The sequence below is a fragment of the Stegostoma tigrinum genome, chromosome 26 (assembly GCF_030684315.1).
Source record: "Stegostoma tigrinum isolate sSteTig4 chromosome 26, sSteTig4.hap1, whole genome shotgun sequence".
NCBI lineage: Eukaryota > Metazoa > Chordata > Chondrichthyes > Orectolobiformes > Stegostomatidae > Stegostoma > Stegostoma tigrinum.
The window spans coordinates 39,840,554-39,860,605 of NC_081379.1; the positions used below are offsets into that span (position 1 = coordinate 39,840,554).

The 20,052-nt window shown below is 46.1% G+C and overlaps 1 protein-coding gene across 2 annotated transcripts in view; it reads left to right on the forward strand.

The window, feature by feature from the left end:
• The window catches only part of LOC125464225 (solute carrier family 2, facilitated glucose transporter member 11-like), a 42,117-nt gene extending 22,274 nt beyond the window's left edge, over positions 1 to 19,843 (forward strand). For both annotated transcript variants that reach the window (XM_048556452.2, XM_059655115.1), the window contains exons 10-12: positions 699 to 774; positions 10,628 to 10,755; positions 19,599 to 19,843. In XM_048556452.2, the coding sequence (XP_048412409.2) occupies positions 699 to 774; positions 10,628 to 10,755; positions 19,599 to 19,772 (378 nt within the window). In that variant the 3' untranslated portion in view covers positions 19,773 to 19,843. The remainder of the gene's footprint in view (positions 1 to 698; positions 775 to 10,627; positions 10,756 to 19,598) is intronic.
• Positions 19,844 to 20,052: the final 209 nt, after the last annotated feature.

A 20,052-nucleotide genomic window follows, 5' to 3' on the forward strand; every position in this document is an offset into this window, starting at 1 on the left:
TTCTAGTGTTTTCCAGAGCGTGTGACTCATCTGAATTAACATGGGATTAGGGAACGAATGTTTTATTATTATTTTAGTTTAGTGAATGAATTATCACCATGACTGCATTTCTGACACTCCTCTCTGGGATGCCACAGGGTTTGGAATAGCTGGCTCTGGGTCAGCTTCCTCTGGATTTGCTTCTTCTGACCTCACTTCCTCCAGCATGGAGGCTTATTCGCTCCTGTCACTCACCTTCTCATTGCCCCTCCAACCAGGGGCCACTGCTCTGCATGGTTGACCTGCAGCCAACTGAGGGTCCTACATAGTCAATTGAAGTCCTCACTTAAGAACATCAGGCTACTGATTACCTCAACAATAGTCTAATTTGCATTTGATTTCCTTAAAGTGGAGAAGGCCTACATTGGGATGGCTTCCATAATTCAGAATGCAAGACTTGCTACCTGGCCAGCAATTAAAGACCTAGTTCAATGCACACTTAGATTGTGACCATCAGAGTGATAGCAGCAGGCCATCAGTGCCAGCTGCAGCTTTCTAATCTCGTCCTGAAGTGGTGCTCGAAACACAGCCTCCTCACTCAGATAAAAGTAACTTACTGAGCCTCGCTAACACTGTCACTTAATTGCAACTAATAAACAGTGAGAGGAAGGGCTAAACACTACATATTTTAATTTGACTCTCTATATGTGTCGACCCAGGACAAGATCAGCTGGATGCCATACTTGAGCATGGCCTGCATCTTTGCCTCTATTCTAAGCTTCGGAATTGGACCAGGTAGGTGGCCTGTTATGAATCACTCTTATAATATCAAAAGGATCAGCTCCTTATCAAGAACCACCTCGTATGAGATGCCCTGACAACAAGAGCAGTTAGTGTGCTTTACATCAGACACTAGGTGCTTTACACACAAACATACGCTGGCAGCATGAGTTGGCTAACTGAGGATTTCCTTGAGTGATGGCCTCCAACTTAATTAGCACCTTCCAGCAACATGTCTGAACTGGCAGCTGGTGGTGAGCCAGTGAGAGCCAGGCAGGAAATGACAGCAATTTCCAGCACAGGCAGGGCTGTATCACCGCTGAATGTCTCTCTTGTGTAAAGAGACAACAACTCCTATTGTAAAGCGCTGAGTCATAGAATCATGCAACATGGAAACAGATGCTTCAGTCCAACTTGTCCACGCCAACCAGAAGCCTTAAATTAATCCAGTCCCATTTGCCAGCATTTGGCCCATATCCGTCTAAACCTTTCCCATGCATGTACCAATCCAGAAGTGTTTTAAATGTTGTAATTGTACCAGCCTCCACCACTTCCTCTGGCAGCTCATTCCATACATGCACCACCCTCTGTGTGAAAAGGTTGTCCCTTAGTTCCCCTCTCACCTTAAAACTATGCCCTCTAGTTTTGGACTCCCCCACCCTGGAAAAAAAGACCGTGGCTTTTTATCCTTATCAGTGCCCCTCTTGATTTTATAAACCTCTATAAGATCACCCCTCAGCCTCCGATGCTCCAATGAAAATAGCCCCAGCCTCTTCAGCCTTCTCCTATTGCTCAAACCCTCCAACGCTGACTATGTCCTTTTAAATCTTTTCTGAACCCTTTCAAGCTTAATAACATCTTTCCTATAGCAGGGACGCCAGAATTGAATGCAGTATTCTAAAAGTGGCCTAACCAATGCCCTGTACAGTCACAACATGACCACTCAATGCCTATATTCAATGCACTGACCAATAAAGGCAAGCAAACCAAATGCCTTCCTCACTATCCTATCTACCAATGAGTCCACTTTCAAGGAACTATAAACTTGCACCCCGAGGTCTCTTTGTTCAGCAAGGATCTTACCATTAAGTGTATAAGTCCTGCCCTGGTTTGCCTTTCCAAAACACAGCACCTCACACTTATGTAAATTAAACTCCACCAGACACTCGTCGGCCCATTTACCATCTGATCAAGATGATAAAATGTGAGGCTGGATGAACACAGCAGGCCAAGCAGCATCTCAGGAGCACAAAAGCTGACGTTTCGGGCCTAGACCCTTCATCAGAGAGGGTCAGTGGAAGGAGGGTTGGGTTCCCGGTTGAAGAAGTAGGCATGCAGGCGAAGACGGCGGAAAAACTGCTCTATGTCCGACCGTGACTGGTATTCGTTGATGTGTGGTTGTAGGGGGACAAAGGTGAGCCCCTTGCTAAGGACTGGCCGTTCGTCCTCAGTCAGTGGGAGGTCTGGGGGGATGGTGAAGATTCGGCAGGGCTCAGTGTGGCTGTCTCCTCTGGGGTTGCAGGCTGTGGAGGTTGTGGGCGGAGCGATGATGTCGTCGGCCGTGGGCGGGGTTCCGTCGGCCGTGGGCGGGGTTCCGTCGGCGTCGGCCGTGGGCGGGGTTCCGTCGGCGTCGGCCGTGGGCGGGGTTCCGTCGGCGTCGGCCGTGGGCGGGGTTCCGTCGGCGTCGGCCGTGGGCGGGGTTCCGTCGGCGTCGGCCGTGGGCGGGGTTCCGTCGGCGTCGGCCGTGGGCGGGGTTCCGTCGGCGTCGGCCGTGGGCGGGGTTCCGTCGGCGTCGGCCGTGGGCGGGGTTCCGTCGGCGGTGGGAGGATCGGGGTGGGCGGCAGCAGCTGAGGTGAGGGTGGTGTGTGGGCTGTAGTACCTGGACGTGGAGGTGGTGACTGCAGCAGCGGTTCCGGAAGTTCTGTGGCCGGCGGAGGCCGATGTGACGTCATCGGTGGGGTCTCCGGCCGTGTCCTCATGGTCAATGGCGGCGGGTGCATGGTGGGGGAGGGGCAGGGACAGAGTCGGGATTTGGGAGGCGCAGGAATCCTCTTGTGGGTGGCAGGGGCCCGTGAGTTGGTTGTACTTAGGATTTTTGGTGTCCAGTAAAGCTGAGTGGAACTGGGTGTTCAGTCTGTGGATCCTGCGGAGGATAAAAAACAGCAGGGGTCCCTTGCAGGTCTGGGAGAGGGAGGCTCTGAGCTGGGGCAGGCTGGATTGCAGTGTGCCTCTCTGATGAAGGGTCTAGGCCCGAAACGTCAGCTTTTGTGCTCCTGAGATGCTGCTTGGCCTGCTGTGTTCATCCAGCCTCACATTTTATCATCTTGGAATCTCCAGCATCTGCAGTTCCCATTATCTCTGATACCATCTGATCAAGGTTCTTTTGCAATCTGAAATACCTTTTTTCACTGTCCACTACAGCCACCAATTTTGGCGTCAACTGTAAACTTACTAACCATGCCTCCTAATCCAAATCATTTATATACATGTCAAAAAACATGACTTAGCCCTGATCCTTGTGGCACACTGCTAGACACAGTCTGAAAGATAACCCTCCACAACCACCCTCTGTCTCCCACCTTCAAACCAATTTTATATTAAAATGGCTAGCTCTCCCTGGATTCCACATGATCTCACCTTGCTAACCAGTCAACATTTCACTATAATAGTCTAGGAAGAAGATCCACTGAGTGGGAATCTGGTATAAACTCAGCGACAATCAAATGAAAATGATAATCAATATCTATTTTACTCAAAACCATTGCCTAGGCCAACAGCATTGCTTAATGGCATGTTACTGTTTACACATTACATATGAGAAAAGCTCTACTGACAAATTCATTGGTAGAAATCAGTTATAAAATATTTTTCATTCAGTAAAATTACATTGTGTGCAAGAATCTATGAAGTTCTTCACAGCAAATGTCTATGTCCCCATCAAAGGGAAAGGAACTGGATATATAACCTTTTTATTTTCGCTTATGCTGCGGGATTTCTTTCTGGTGACCAGTAAATAACCAAAACCAAAGGAGTAGCAATGATATTCCAGCAAAAATTATTCAACGTAGTATGACATGAAGCAGCTGGTTCCAGATGGTTAATGTGTTGTTTGGTTGATATTTGCAAAATACATGTAAACACAAATTTTGCTCAAACTAACTTGGAGTTTCTGGATATTGCCAAGAAATTGTTTTCTAACTTTCTCAGTTGTTAAAATCTATAGAAGGTGAATGAACAACTTCCTACAATCAATTTTAAATGGTACTTAAAGGGACAGCTATTTTCTTGGATGGAAATGTTTGATTTAATCCGATTTTATTTGATTCATTTACTGTTATCATGTACTGAGATACAGTGACTAGTGCTGTTTTGTGTGCTATACAGGCAGATTCTACCATACAAAATGTGTCAGGGTAGCAAAACAGTGTGCAGAATACAGCGTCACAGCCGCAGAGAAGGTGCAGAGAGAGAGATCAACATTAACATTTGAGAGGTCCATTCAAGAGTCTGATAACAGAAGGGAAGAAGCTGTTCTTGAATCTGTTCATACGTGTGTTCAAACTTTTATATCATCAACATCTTATATATCAACATAACCAGGGTGGGAGGGGTCTTTGATTATATTGGCTGCTTATCTGAGGCAGTGGGAAATATTGATGGAATCAGCAGATGGAAGGTTGGTTTGTGTGACGGACTGGGCTGTGTTCACGACTCTTCTGTAGTTTCTTGATTTCAATTGATTTGATTCATTGTTGTCACACAGAATGATAGAATCCCTACAATGTGGAAGCAGGCCCTTTGGCCCAACAAGTCCACACCGACCCTGAGCTTCACACCCAGACCCATCCCCCTGTAACCCACTTAACCTAAACACCTCTGGGCACTACAGGAAATTTAGTGTGGCCAATCCACCTAGTCTTCACATCTTTGGACTGTGGGAGGAAACCAGAGCACCCGGAGGAAACTCACGCAGAATTGGGGAGAATGTGCAAACTCCACACAGACAGTCACTCAAAGGTGGAATCGAACCCGGGCTTCTGGCACTGTGAGGCCTCAGTGCTAACCACTGAGCCACTGTGTCACCCCTACATGTGCCTAAGTACAGTAAAAAGTTTTGTTTTGCATGCAGTATAGACAGATCGCAACATACAAGGACGTACAGAACATAAGGATATTTAGACAGACCTAGGCACATGCAGTTACGGCTGCACAGGAGGTGCACAAAAGCAAGACCAACATTAGATTTGAAATTAGAGAGAGTCCGTTCAAAAGTCTAATAACAGCCGGGGAGAAGCTGTTCTCAAACCTGTTGATGCGTGTGTTTAAGCTTCTTCCTTGCGATCTTGGGACAAGCAGTTGCCGTGATAGGATGCTTTCTGTGGTACATATATAAATTGATAAGCATCCTTGTGGACATTGTGAATTTCCTTAGCCTCCTGAGGACGTAGAGGTGTTGTTGTGCTTTCTTGACCATCACTTCAATGTGGGTGGACTGGGACAGACTGTTGGCGATCGTCACTCCCAGAAACTTGACGGTCTTGACCATCTCCACCTCAGCTCCATTGATACAGACAGGGGCGTGCCCTCCTGAAGCCAATGACCAGCTCCTTGTTTTGCTGACGAGATGGTTGTCTTTACACTATGCCGCTGGGCACTCAATCTCTTTCCTGTATTCTGTCTCATCGCTGTTTGAGATCCAACCTACAGTGTTGGTGTTGTCAGTAAAGTTGCAAATGGATTTGGGGCGGAATTTGGCCACACAGTTGTGAGTGTGTAAGGAATACAGTAGGGGCCTGAGTACACAGCCTTGCTGTTGTTTGAGGATTATCATGGAGAAGGTGCTATCACCTATTCTCCCTGATTGCAATTTATTTTTAGACTGTATTGATGCTGTCGAGGAATAAATTTTGAGGTAAACGCCCTTCTCAGTTGACATAAATGACTTTAAATTAAACATGGGGGCACCTTATTAAAATTTGTAACTAGCCCAACGATGTGAGTAATTAATCACAATGAAGAGTGGAATTGGTTTGAGGATATAGGTTGGTAATTTGGGTAGATAACTGACAAATAAAGTTCAGAGAGGAGTACAAGGAGGGCTCTTGTGATACAATGTTCCTCAGGGTCAGGAGGCCTGGGTTCAAGTCTCACCTTCTCCAGCTTGTGTGATAACATGATCTAATGGCTGATTATTAACAAACACAGAAATTAATGAAGGAACTCAGAAGGTCTGACAGCATCTGTGCAGATAAAGTAGAGTTAACGTTTCAGGTCCAATGACCCTTCTTTAGAACCTCAGTTGACTAAATAAGGTTTACAGCAGAGGACACTTGAACTAAATGGTGAAACTTTAGAAGACTAGATCAGCAGTGAAGGCCATAAATCTTTGAAGATGATAAAAGTTGTTGAAGCACAAAGTGTAAGAAGCTCCATTTTATAAAAAGTAATTGAATACAAAAGCAACTGTGAGCACAGAAAAGTTTGAAATGTGAAATGGAGAGTGGTTTTATAGTTAAAGACTAAAAAAAATGCAGATGTTGGAATCCAAGGTGGACAGACTGGAGGCTGGGAGAACACAGCAGGCCAGGCAGCATCTAGAGGAAAGGTCTCAGGTATTGGCCTTCAGGACTATTCACAGCAAGCTTTTGTTAAACATGCAAAACCACAACCCTCCTCTGTTAATATTGAATTGCCTTTTGTCATTTTGAAATCTGAAGGAACTCTTAACAGCCCTGTCATTTCATCCATTTCACCGTGGAAGGTATGCAGCCTGAAGAGGGGTAGTACCTGAGGGGTAGCTCCTTTCCTCCACATGCTGCCTGGCCTGCTGTGTTCTTCCAGCATCCTGCGGTTTTATAGTGGTAAACTGGTAATCCAGAGTTCCAGACTAATGTTCCAGGGATGTGAGCTTGAATCCAATGTTTGAATTCTGCAAAAATCTGGAAATAAAAGATTATCTAATGATGACCGTGCAACCATTGTCTAAAATAGCCCATCTGACTCATAAATGTCCTTTTAGGGAAAGAAATCTGTCAGTTTCACCTGCTCTGACTTCTCTATGCTGTTAGACCTATGGCAAGGTGGTTGACAATTAAATACCCTCTAAAATGGCATAGCAAGCCATTCGTTCAAGAACAGGAGATAGACAATAATAAGTACTGATTCAGCTAGCGAAGCCTACAGCTGATGAACAAATCTTAACAAAAGGTGTTTGCAGAGTTTAGCGACACACTGTCTGAACTCCACAGTGAAATGGATGAAGTGACAAAGCCATTAGGAATTAGTTCAGATTTCAACGTCACAAAAGGCAATGAAATGTAAACCAAAGATGGTTGCGGTTTTGCATGTTTAACAAAAGTTCGCTGCGAATAGTCAGCAGAGATACACGGTTGTGGATTGATGGCAAGCATGATATTTTACTGCTGAAGGCTGCAAACTTCAAAGGACCCACTCTGCATGATTTAATCTTTTGGTATTGAGCTAAAGGGGAAAAATAAATTTTACTATCCCCTTTTAACTGTCTGTTGGATTCATATTCCCAAACTGGATGGTAGAGGTGGAAGTGGTGCTTTTGAAAATCTGGTAACCCTAGCTACATTCAATTTGAAACTGTGTGTTTCTCACCCCACAGATGCTGCCAAACCTGTTGAGTATTTCCAGAACTTTTTTATTTCAAGATTACATTGTAAAGCATTTACTGCACAGACAGACCATTTAAACCAAATGATCTGTGCAGCTGGTTATGTCCCACACCAGCCTCCTCCTACACTCCTACATCCAGTCCAATCAGCAAAAACTGTCCACACCCTTCTCCCTTATCTATCTTCCCTTAAATAAATCTTTGCTATTTTTCTCAAGCACTCTGAATGATGCCAAGTTTCACATTCTAACCAGTCTCTCGGTTTTATCTGAATTCCTTTCCAGAATTATTGCAAACTGTCTCTTATTTTCTGGCCTCTATTTATTGACTCTCCGCAAGGGGAAATATCTTCTCCGTGTCTGCTCTATCAAAACGTCCCATCATTTCAAAGATCTCAGATCACCATTGGTCTGCTCTTTTTAAATTCTGGCCTATTCAGTCTTCCACGGTTTCTCTGGTAACCATCTTGCAAACCATGAATGTCATTGGACACTTCACTGGATAAAACATTGACTCTTTCACTAACAAGAGCCCACCATACTTTAAAAGATTGCTGTCAGAATCCCCACAGCATGGAAGGACTCATCGAGTCCACACTGAGCCTCCAAAGAGCATCCCACACAGACCCATCCTCGTTCCCTAACCCTATAACCCTGCATTTCCCATGGTGAACCCACCTAGCCTACATGTCCCTGGACACTATGAACAATTAAGCATGGCCAATCCACCTGAGGAGCACCTCTCTGGTGCTGTGAGGAAACCGGTGCTAACCATTGAGCCGCTGTGCCACCTGGTAGAAAGGGTGAACAGAAGCAACTGTGAATGGTTTGATTTTTATTTGACATCTGACCCACATTTCCCATTTTGAGGTTGCCTTCCACTTACGTTTCTCCCCTCCACGTTTTTCTCCTTTGTCCTTCAAGCCTTCCAACTCTTGCTCCTGAGTGTTTCACCCAACTGTAGGGAGTTTCATCTTGATTCTACCCTCACTGCACTCAGCAATGATAACACTGTGTGCGACGTCTCTCTCCATACCTGAGCGGATGACATTGAAGAGGATAAAAATCGACTCGGGCGGGGGCTGGATGCATCAAATGTGCGGTAATCCAGAGGTAGTATATGAAGAAACACGTTGCCAAAGATTTGGGTGCAATGTGCATGTCTCTACATGTAAGTGGATTGTAGCAGCTTGAGGGGAAACCTGCCATCATCTTCTCAAGGAGAGGCAATGAATGCTGTTTTAACCAGTGAAGCGCATTTCCTAGAATTAATTTTAAAAATTCCACTGGTGTTGTACAGAGATCATTGTAACCTGAGTAGGAAGTAGGAGGACCCTGTTAAGGAAATGCTACGCCTCTGTGATTTCTGTATTTATCGCTAAGGGATGGGTCCTCCATGTGAAAAATGATGAGGGTGACTGGTGGAGCAAAATTAACTGGGCATTCGTGGGCCTGACTTTCCATCTGTAACTGATGTTGGTAAGGTTGTTGTGGGAAGGTACTAGATTCCATCAGGTCACATGCAGGTCCCATGAGTGAATGTGGAAAACTGTTGATCCATCTGCTGTTCCTATCTAAGCGGGAATAATCTGGATTTGCAAGGGCCCAAATCAGAGCTGTTTCAGAATGGGTAAGGGTGTGTTCTAGCAATTCCACCCCATCCCCACCAATCCCCCCACCCACTCAATCTATAGGTAGGTGCTCAGGCTGGTTGCATGTCTTAATTCTTTGAAGAGGTGACCAAACACGTGGATGAGGGGGGAGCAGTAGATGTGGGATACATGGATTTAAGTAAGGTGTTTGATAAGGTTCCCCATGGTAGGCTCATGCAGAAGGTAAGGAGGCATGGGATAGGGGGAAATGTGACAGATTGGATTCAGAATTGGCTGACCCTTAGAAGACAAAGGGTGGTAGTGGATGGAAAATATTCAACGTGGTGCTCAGTTACTAGTGTACCACAAGGATCTGTTCTGGGTCCTCTTCTATTTGTGATTTTTGTAATGAAGGAGTGGAAGGGTGAATTAGTGAGTACCCAGACGATATGAAGGTGGGTCGCATTGTGGATAGTGCGGAGGGATGCTCTAGTTTATAAAGGGACATTGATAGGATGCAGAGCTGAGCTGAGAAATGGCAGATTGAGTTTAACCCTGAGAAGTGTGAGGCGATTCATTCTGGAAGGACAAACTTGAAAGCAGAATACAGGGCTAACAGAAAGATTCTTGGCAGTGTGGAGGAACAGAGGGATCTTGGGGTTCATGTTCACAGTTCCCTGAAAGCTGCCACGCGCATGGATAGAGTTGTTAAGAAGGTGTATAGTGTGTTAGCTTTCATTAATAGAGGGATTGAGTTCAAGAGCCGTGAAGTTATGCTGCAGCTATACAAAAGCCTGGTTCAACCACATCTGGAGTATTGTGTCCAGTTCTGGTCACCTCATTACAGGAAAGATGTGGAAATGTTGGAAAAAGGTACAGACGAGATTTACCAGGATGTTGCCTGGAATAAAGGGAAGGTCTTATGAGGACAGGTTGAGATGCTAGGGCTTTTCTCTTTAGAATGATGAAGGACGAGAGGTGACTTGATAGAGGTATAGGTAGAGTAGACTGCCAGAGACGTTCGTCGAGGATGGAGGTAGATATTACGAGGGGGCATAGTTTTAGTGTGAATGGAGGTAGATATTATGAGGGGGTATAGTTTTAAAGTGAGTGGAGGTAGATATAGGGGAGACGTCAGAGGTAGGTTCTTTACTCAGAGAGTGGTAGGGGCGTGGAATGCATTGCCGGAGAAGGTAGTGGAGTCGGCCTCATTAGGGGCATTTAAGTGGCTATTAGACAGGCAAATGGTGATGGTATAAGGTAGAGGTGGAGGTTAGATAGAACTTAGGTTTAGGGTAAAAGTTTGGCCCAACATCATGGGCCGAAGGGCCTGTACTGTACTGTGCTGTTCTATGTCATACATGAAATAGTATTGGTACTCAGCTGTCCCAAGCTGTGCAGGAGACTTTCCAGTAACTGTGGATTCTGGCAGAGATCAGTGTTGGAGAAGACATCTCAGGATTGGGGTCTGTAGAAATTCACTGGAATGTTTCCACGTTGTTCAGTGTCACTCCCTACACCGATACACTCTCTGTATCTCCGTTACCATGACTATATCGTGTGAAGATTGTTTGTCCTCTGTTGAATATCATATTAATGCTCACTACCATGTTTGTTGATTGCCTCTTTACCCTTAGCCGGAGTTACTGGAGTCATTCCAATGGAGATCTTTGACCAAACTGCACGGCCTGCAGCCTACATGATCAATGGTTCCCTGCTCTGGATAAATCTTACTATTGTTGGCGTGCTTTTCCCGTTCATTGTCGTAAGTATCTTAAACATAGACTAAATCTAACTTCATATTGTGACTCTGTTATGAAATAATTTCTAATAAAACACTCCCTTGGTTGTGCAGTGTGCCTTTTCCGGGTCTCTCCTTCTAACACACTTAGTAAATCTTCTCCGTTTAAAATGGAATCTTCTGTCTCCCTCACCTCAGTTCCCCCAAGATCCATGTTTAGCAGTTTTTACTCTTCAGTCAGCTTCGAGGTTTTGGTAGATATTGGTGTCTGGGTGATTTGCCATCTATGTCTGCTGGGATTTGAGTCAGTCTTTTTAAGGCCTGGGCATTGCAATGAGGTGTGGTCCAGGCCTATGAAACGTATGAGCATGCAGGAGTACTGATGTATCATCCTGTCACTCCTACTGCTGTGAGCTAATGATATATAAACAAGGCTCCCTGAACAACAGGAGATGGAGACAGAGCTCCCCCCCCCATTCTTAGACAATAGATAACATCCACTGGCATATATCATTGCAGCATAGATCAGTCATATTCGAAATGATCAGCACTCTTCACTTGCGTGTATGATCAATGAAGTCGAACAGATATTCTTTTCCCACAAACATAGGGAAAAGGGTTGTGGTATCACACAAGCCAGAAGGAGGCCATTTTGATCCATTGTGGCTCTGATGGTGTTTTTAAAACAAAACACTACCTGAATAGTACTGCTCTTTCCCCACTGCCCTTTTCACGTACACATCTAACTCCTATCCGAAACTACTGTAGAGACAGCTACAACACTGTCAGATGGTACATTCCAGATTATATCAGTTTGTTGAATCAGAAAAGGGTTCTGCTTGTCTCCAGGGATTTAAAATAAGGGGTAAACCATTTAAGACTGAGATGAGGAGGAATTTCTTCATTTGGAGGCAGGTGAATCCTTGGGATTTGCTCCTCAAAGGACTGTGGAGGGCGATCATTGAGACCATTCAAGAGAGAGATTGATAGATTTCTACATATTAAAGATATCACGAGAAACCCGGGTAGTATGGGAGTATTGTGTTGAAACAGAGGTGCAGTCTTGTTCTAATTAGAAGCAGGCTCAAAGGGCCGAATGGACTACTCATGCTGCTATCTCCTGTGTGCTTGCATTGTCTGGTTCTTTTGCACATTACATTAAATCTTTATCCTTTTGTTATTGACTCTCCTGTCAGTGGAACCAGCTTGTTTCCCATCAGCCAAACGAAAACATCTTCAGAATATTGAATACCTCCACTCATTCGTTCCTTCATCTTCTCTGGATGGTCCTTTTCAACTCAACAACAGCTCAGGGGAGCAGCCACTTTGTAACGCATTCCACACAGCAATGCCCTGACCAGTAGCAACCCTTGCCAATCAATCAGCACTTTCTACTCACGCAGTACCTTGGACGTTTGGTATTCTTGCGATTGTGTCCTGGTTAATGCGAGATAGCACACATCCATTTTTGGCAATAATCAGATATTTCAGGACCATTGTCACCAAACTTAAAGTGCCCAGTTAATGTGATTCAATTTGAATTCCTGTCTCTATCATTAGCTGAGGTCTCTAGATTACCAATCCAGTAACTATGCTGCAGTTTTCTATCATCAAGTTCACTGGCTATTATCAAGGTTCACAACATTTATTATCATTTGGGAATTTGGATGTTAAAGTACAGTTAAGATGGATTTGTGGCTTCAGTTCTGAGAAGGTACCCTATTTTTCAATTCAGAAAGTAATTTGGAACAGTAATTAAATACAATATTTAATTGTGTATAATTTAGGTTAAGTGCCTACAGAGATATCTGTGAAGTTAATTTTTGAAGAGTTTACCATGCCGAGTTTCATGACATATGAAAAAATGATGAGGGGCCACTTAGAGTTTTGAGTTCAGCATAATCAGGTTTCAGTTCAGAAGGACAGTTCCATCCTAGTAATAGGGGAACTTATAAAAAAAAATCTAGGAATCTTTTGGTAGAAGTCTCCTGGAAGGCAGACTGAAGTGAAATGGAATTTAAGTCCTCAGAACTGGAAAGAGGTCTTTAGTTGAGCAAAACTGGAAAGAGTCAGTTTACTGAGAAATTAAAGAGTTAAGATCAGTGTGGTACTTCACCAGCATCTGCAAATATCCAAAGAAGATATTGCTGGGAACATAGTTGAAGCTTTATCGTTATTATGCACATTAAGACCTTTCTGAACTGGCTCATATATAGGATTTGTTTATTCCTTTTGCTAAGGAATACCTGCAGCTCTGTATCAATATGATCAGTGACTGACCACCACGGGAAACAAACTGTGAAAAAAAACACTGAGATAACAAGGTGTAGAGCTGGATGAACATTTCGGGTCGAGACCCTACTTCAGAAAAACTCGACCCGAAACGTCAGGCTTCCTGCTCCTCTGATGCTGCTTGGCCTGCCGTGTTCATCCAGCTCTACACCTTGTTATCTCAGATTCTCCAGCATCTGCAGTTCCTACTATCTGTGATAAAAAAAACTTATGTTCAAGCCAGGTTTCACTCTGGGATCTGACTTGTCTTGTAGCACGACCGGCTGCGATCATAACATGGCTTTTCCAAAGAACTTTAACATTGTATGGCATGGAGCCATGGTCCACAAAAGACCATAGGATTTTACCTTCAGGGAGAGGCTATGTGTCGTTTGAAGATAAACACTCCATAAGTGTGGAGCTTGGTGAGGAGGCATGTCTCCAGTAAAACTCCTATATCCAGTACAAGGGCTGAACCTGTGCTGTTGGCTTTATTCAGCACTACCACTCTGCTCAACAAGCTCATTGACCATCCCTAGAACTTTAAGATAGATACCCAGAAACCCCATGGGGAATTCAAGAAGGAATGCCTTTCCCAAAAGAGTGGCGAGAATGTAGAACCCAACAAGCACAGGGTGTCAGTGGTTAAAGCAAGTAGTATTGATTTAAGGGAACGTGATACAAAAATATGAGAAATAAATTGGAATACGATGGCTAATTTAAAAGGAAGTGCTTCGCCATCCAGGGGTCCGAGGGGTCATATTCTCCGATGCATATCGTATGTAAAATTGGAAGGGTCAGGAATGTAGCTGGTTTAGAATGGTTACAGAGAAAGGGAAGGAAGAGTGAGGATGACATATGACAGAGGTTGAGGAATTAAATGACAACATGGTTTATAGAATTACACAGTGCAGAAGAGGCCCTTCGGCCCATCACGTCACACTGACCCATGAGAAACGCCTGGCCTTCAAGTTCTTTCCATTTAACAGCACGTGGCCCATAGCCTTGAATGCTGAGACATGCCATGTGCTCAGTCCAATGCTTTTTAAAGGAGGTGAGGCAACCTGCCTCTCCCACCCTCCCAGGCAGTGCATTCCAGGCTGATGTAGAATCCCTACTGTGTGGAAGCAGGCCATTCAGCCCACTGGGTCTACACTGACCCTTTGAAAAGCATCCCACCCAGACCCCACCCCCACCGTATCTCTGTCACCTTGCACTCCCCATGGCTAACCCACCTTAGCCTGCACCTTGGATGATCTGGTGCAATTTAGCCTGGCCAATTCCCCTAGCCTGCACATCCCTGGACACTAGAGGTAATTTAGCGCGGCCAGTTCCCCTAACCTGCACATCCCTGGACACTAGTGGTAATTTAGCACGGCCAATTCCCCTAAGCTGCACATCCCTGGACACTAGGGGTAATTTAGCACAGCCAATTCCCCTAACCGGCACATCCCTGGACACTAGGGGTAATTTAGCACCGCCAATTCCCCTAACCTGCACATCCCTGGACACTAGGGGTAATTTAGCACGGCCAATTCCCCTAACCTGCACATCCCTGGACACTAGGGGTAATTTAGCACGGCCAATTCCCCTAACCTGCACATCCCTGGACACTAGGGGTAATTTAGCACGGCCAATTCCCCTAACCTGCACATCCCTGGACACTAGGGGTAATTTAGCACGGCCAATTCCCCTAACCTGCACATCCCTGGACACTAGGAGTAATTTAGCACAGCCAATTCGCCTAACCTGCAAATCCCTGGACACTATGAGTAATATAGAACGGTCAATCCACCATAACCTGCACATCCCTGGATGCTAGGGGTAATTTAGCATCGCCAATTCCCCTAACCTGCACAATCCTGGACACAAGTGGTAATTTAGCACGGCCAATTCCCCTAACCTACACATCCCTGGACACTAGGGGTAATTTAGCACGGCCAATTCCCCTAACCTGCACATCCCTGGACACTAGGGGTAACTTAGCACAGCCAATTCCCCTAACCTGCACATCCCTGGACACTAGGGGTAATTTAGCACGGCCAATTCCCCTAAAATGCACATCCCTGGACACTAGGGGTAATTTAGCATGGTTAATCCACCATAATCTGCACATCCCTGGATACTAGGAGTAATTTAGCATGGCCAATTCCCCTAACCTGCACATCCTGGACACTAGGGGTAATTTAGCATGGCCAATTCCCCTAACCTGCACATCCTGGACACTAGGGGTAATTTAGCATGGCCAATTCCCCTAACCTGCACATCCCTGGACACTAGGGGTAATTTAGCATGGCCAATTCCCCTAACCTGCACATCCCTGGACACCAGGGGTAGGCCAATTCCCCTAACCTGCACATTCTGGACACTAGGGGTAATTTAGCACAGCCAATTCCCCTAACCTGCACATCCCTGGACACTAGGAGTAATTTAGCACAGCCAATTCGCCTAACCTGCAAATCCCTGGGCACTATGAGTAATTTAGAACGGTCAATCCACCATAACCTGCACATCCCTGGACGCTAGGGGTAATTTAGCACCGCCAATTCCCCTAACCTTCACATCCCTGGACACGAGGGGTAATTTAGCATGGCCAATCCACCATAACCTGCACATCCCTGGACACTAAGGGTAATTTAGCATGGTTAATCCACAATAATCTGCACATCCGTGGACACTAGGGGCAATTTAGCATGGCCAATTCCCCTAACCTGCACATCCTGGACACTCGGGGTAATTTAGCATGGCCAATCCACCATAACCTGCACCTCCCTGGACACTCGGGGTAATTTAGCACGGCCAATCCCCCTAACCTGCACATCCCTGGACACTAGGGGTAATTTAGCACAGCCAATCCCCCTAACCTGCACATCCCTGGATACTAGGGGCAATTTAGCACGGCCAATTCCCCTAACCTGCACATCCTGGACACTAGGGGTTACTTAGCATGGCCAAATCCCCTAACCTGCACATTCTGGACACTAGGGGTAATTTAGAATGGTTAATCCACCATAATCTGCACATCCCTGGATACTAGGAGTAATTTAGCATGGCCAATTCCCTAACCTGCACATCCCTGGACACTAGGGGTAATTTAGCACGGCCAATTCCCCTAACCTGCACATACCTGGACACTAGGGGTAATTTAGCACGGCCAATTCCCCTAACCTGCACATCCCTGGACACTAGGGGTAATTTAGCACGGCCAATTCCCCTAACCTGCACATCCCTGGACACTAGGGGTAATTTAGCACGGCCAATTCCCCTAACCTGCACATCCCTGGACACTAGGGGTAATTTAGCACGGCCAATTCCCCTAACCTGCACATCCCTGGACACTAGGGGTAATTTAGCACGGCCAATTCCCCTAACCTGCACATCCCTGGACACTAGGGGTAATTTAGCACGGCCAATTCCCCTAACCTGCACATCCCTGGACACTAGGGGTAATTTAGCACGGCCAATTCCCCTAACCTGCACATCCCTGGACACTAGGGGTAATTTAGCACCGCCAATTCCCCTAACCTGCACATCCCTGGACACTAGGGGTAATTTAGCACGGCCAATTCCCCTAACCTGCACATCCCTGGACACTAGGGGTAATTTAGCACGGCCAATTCCCCTAACCTGCACATCCCTGGACACTAGGGGTAATTTAGCACGGCCAATTCCCCTAACCTGCACATCCCTGGACACTAGGAGTAATTTAGCACGGCCAATTCCCCTAACCTGCACATCCCTGGACACTAGGAGTAATTTAGCACAGCCAATTCGCCTAACCTGCAAATCCCTGGACACTATGAGTAATTTAGAACGGTCACTCCACCATAACCTGCACATCCCTGGATGCTAGGGGTAATTTAGCATCGCCAATTCCCCTAACCTGCACAATCCTGGACACTAGTGGTAATTTAGCACGGCCAATTCCCCTAACCTACACATCCCTGGACACTAGGGGTAATTTAGCACGGCCAATTCCCCTAACCTGCACATCCCTGGACACTAGGGGTAACTTAGCACAGCCAATTCCCCTAACCTGCACATCCCTGGACACTAGGGGTAATTTAGCACGGCCAATTCCCCTAAAATGCACATCCCTGGACACTAGGGGTAATTTAGCATGGTTAATCCACCATAATCTGCACATCCCTGGATACTAGGAGTAATTTAGCATGGCCAATTCCCCTAACCTGCACATCCTGGACACCTAGGGGTAATTTAGCATGGCCAATTCCCCTAACCTGCACATCCTGGACACTAGGGGTAATTTAGCACAGCCAATTCCCCTAACCTGCACATCCCTGGACACTAGGGGTAATTTAGCATGGCCAATTCCCCTAACCTGCACATCCCTGGACACTAGGGGTAATTTAGCATGGCCAATTCCCCTAACCTGCACATCCCTGGACACTAGGGGTAATTTAGCACGGCCAATTCCCCTAACCTGCACATCCCTGGACACTAGGGGTAATTTAGCACCGCCAATTCCCCTAACCTGCACATCCCTGGACACTAGGGGTAATTTAGCACGGCCAATTCCCCTAACCTGCACATCCCTGGACACTAGGGGTAATTTAGCACGGCCAATTCCCCTAACCTGCACATCCCTGGACACTAGGGGTAATTTAGCACGGCCAATTCCCCTAACCTGCACATCCCTGGACACTAGGAGTAATTTAGCACAGCCAATTCGCCTAACCTGCAAATCCCTGGACACTATGAGTAATTTAGAACGGTTAATCCACCATAATCTGCACATCCCTGGATACTAGGAGTAATTTAGCACGGCCAATTCCCCTAACCTGCACATCCTGGACACTAGGGGTAATTTAGCATGGCCAATTCCCCTAACCTGCACATCCTGGACACTAGGGGTAATTTAGCACAGCCAATTCCCCTAACGTGCACATCCCTGGACACTAGGGGTAATTTAGCATGGCCAATTCCCTAACCTGCACATCCCTGGACACTAGGGGTAATTTAGCACGGCCAATTCCCCTAACCTGCACATCCCTGGACACTAGGGGTAACTTAGCACAGCCAATTCCCCTAACCTGCACATCCCTGGACACTAGGGGTAATTTAGCACGGCCAATTCCCCTAAAATGCACATCCCTGGACACTAGGGGTAATTTAGCATGGTTAATCCACCATAATCTGCACATCCCTGGATACTAGGAGTAATTTAGCATGGCCAATTCCCCTAACCTGCACATCCTGGACACTAGGGGTAATTTAGCATGGCCAATTCCCCTAACCTGCACATCCTGGACACTAGGGGTAATTTAGCACAGCCAATTCCCCTAACCTGCACATCCCTGGACACTAGGGGTAATTTAGCATGGCCAATTCCCCTAACCTGCACATCCCTGGACACTAGGGGTAATTTAGCATGGCCAATTCCCCTAACCTGCACATCCCTGGACACCAGGGGTAGGCCAATTCCCCTAACCTGCACATTCTGGACACTAGGGGTAATTTAGCACAGCCAATTCCCCTAACCTGCACATCCCTGGACACTAGGAGTAATTTAGCACAGCCAATTCGCCTAACCTGCAAATCCCTGGACACTATGAGTAATTTAGAACGGTCAATCCACCATAACCTGCACATCCCTGGACGCTAGGGGTAATTTAGCACCGCCAATTCCCCTAACCTTCACATCCCTGGACACGAGGGGTAATTTAGCATGGCCAATCCACCATAACCTGCACATCCCTGGACACTAAGGGTAATTTAGCATGGTTAATCCACAATAATCTGCACATCCCTGGACACTAGGGGTAATTTAGCACAGCCAATCCCCCTAACCTGCACATCCCTGGATACTAGGGGCAATTTAGCACGGCCAATTCCCCTAACCTGCACATCCTGGACACTAGGGGTTACTTAGCATGGCCAATCCCCCTAACCTGCACATCCCTGGACACTAGGGGTAATTTAGCACAGCCAATCCCCCTAACCTGCACATCCCTGGACACTAGGGGTAATTTAGCACGGCCAATTCCCCTAACCTGCACATCCCTGGACACTAGGGGTAATTTAGCACGGCCAATTCCCCTAACCTGCACATCCCTGGACACTAGGGGTAATTTAGCACGGCCAATTCCCCTAACCTGCACATCCCTGGACACTAGGGGTAATTTAGCACGGCCAATCCCCCTAACCTGCACATTTTTGGACTGTGGGAGGAAAGTCACACAGACATAGGGAGAATACGCAAACTCCACACAGACAGTTGTCTGAGGGTGGAATCAAACCTGGGTTCCTGGCGCTGTGAGACAGCAGCGCTAACCAACGAACCACCGTGCCATCCCTGGGTAAAAATGATTTTCCTCTCATTCCCCCCAAACCTCCTGCCCCTCACACTGAGCCCATGTCTCCTTGTGACTGACCCTTCAACTCAGGGGAACAGATGCTCCTACTCCCTACTGTCCATGCTCCTCATAATCTTGTACACCTCAATCAGATGGTAGCATAGAGCAAAAGGGGGCAGCAATTAGACTAAAAAAGTATAAAAATGTTTCAGGAGAAGGTGTGAAAGGTAGCAGCAGAGTCATGATTACATTTCAAATCTGTGCTTTTCCCTCTTTCAGGAAGGATTGGGCAGTTTCTGTTACATCCCATTTCTTACCATCAGTTTACTCTCTGCTTTGTTCATCGGATTCTTTCTGCCAGAAACGAAAGGCAAGACACTTCTGCAGATTTCCCAGGAGTTCCACAAATGCAATTTCGAGGCTCAACCGAAACAGATGGAAACAAAAATGTGAAATTGATAAACTGACCGTGTTGCTATCGGAGGCTGTGTGTCTCTGTGGTGTTATAAATTTGCTTCCTTCTCTTGCCTGGCTCTTGTTTTTCTCCTGGATGATTGTTTTTCTACTTCAGTAACTTAAACCAAGTGTGGTTTATTTCAGCTGTTTCTGCAAGGTTGCATTGGGTAAGGTATTGGATAAAAATAGGCAATTATGAATTCCTGACAATAATGGGAGGTTGCCTTCTGCCGGTGGGAATAATGGGAAATTAGGGCCTGCTGTTGTGTTTCTGCCC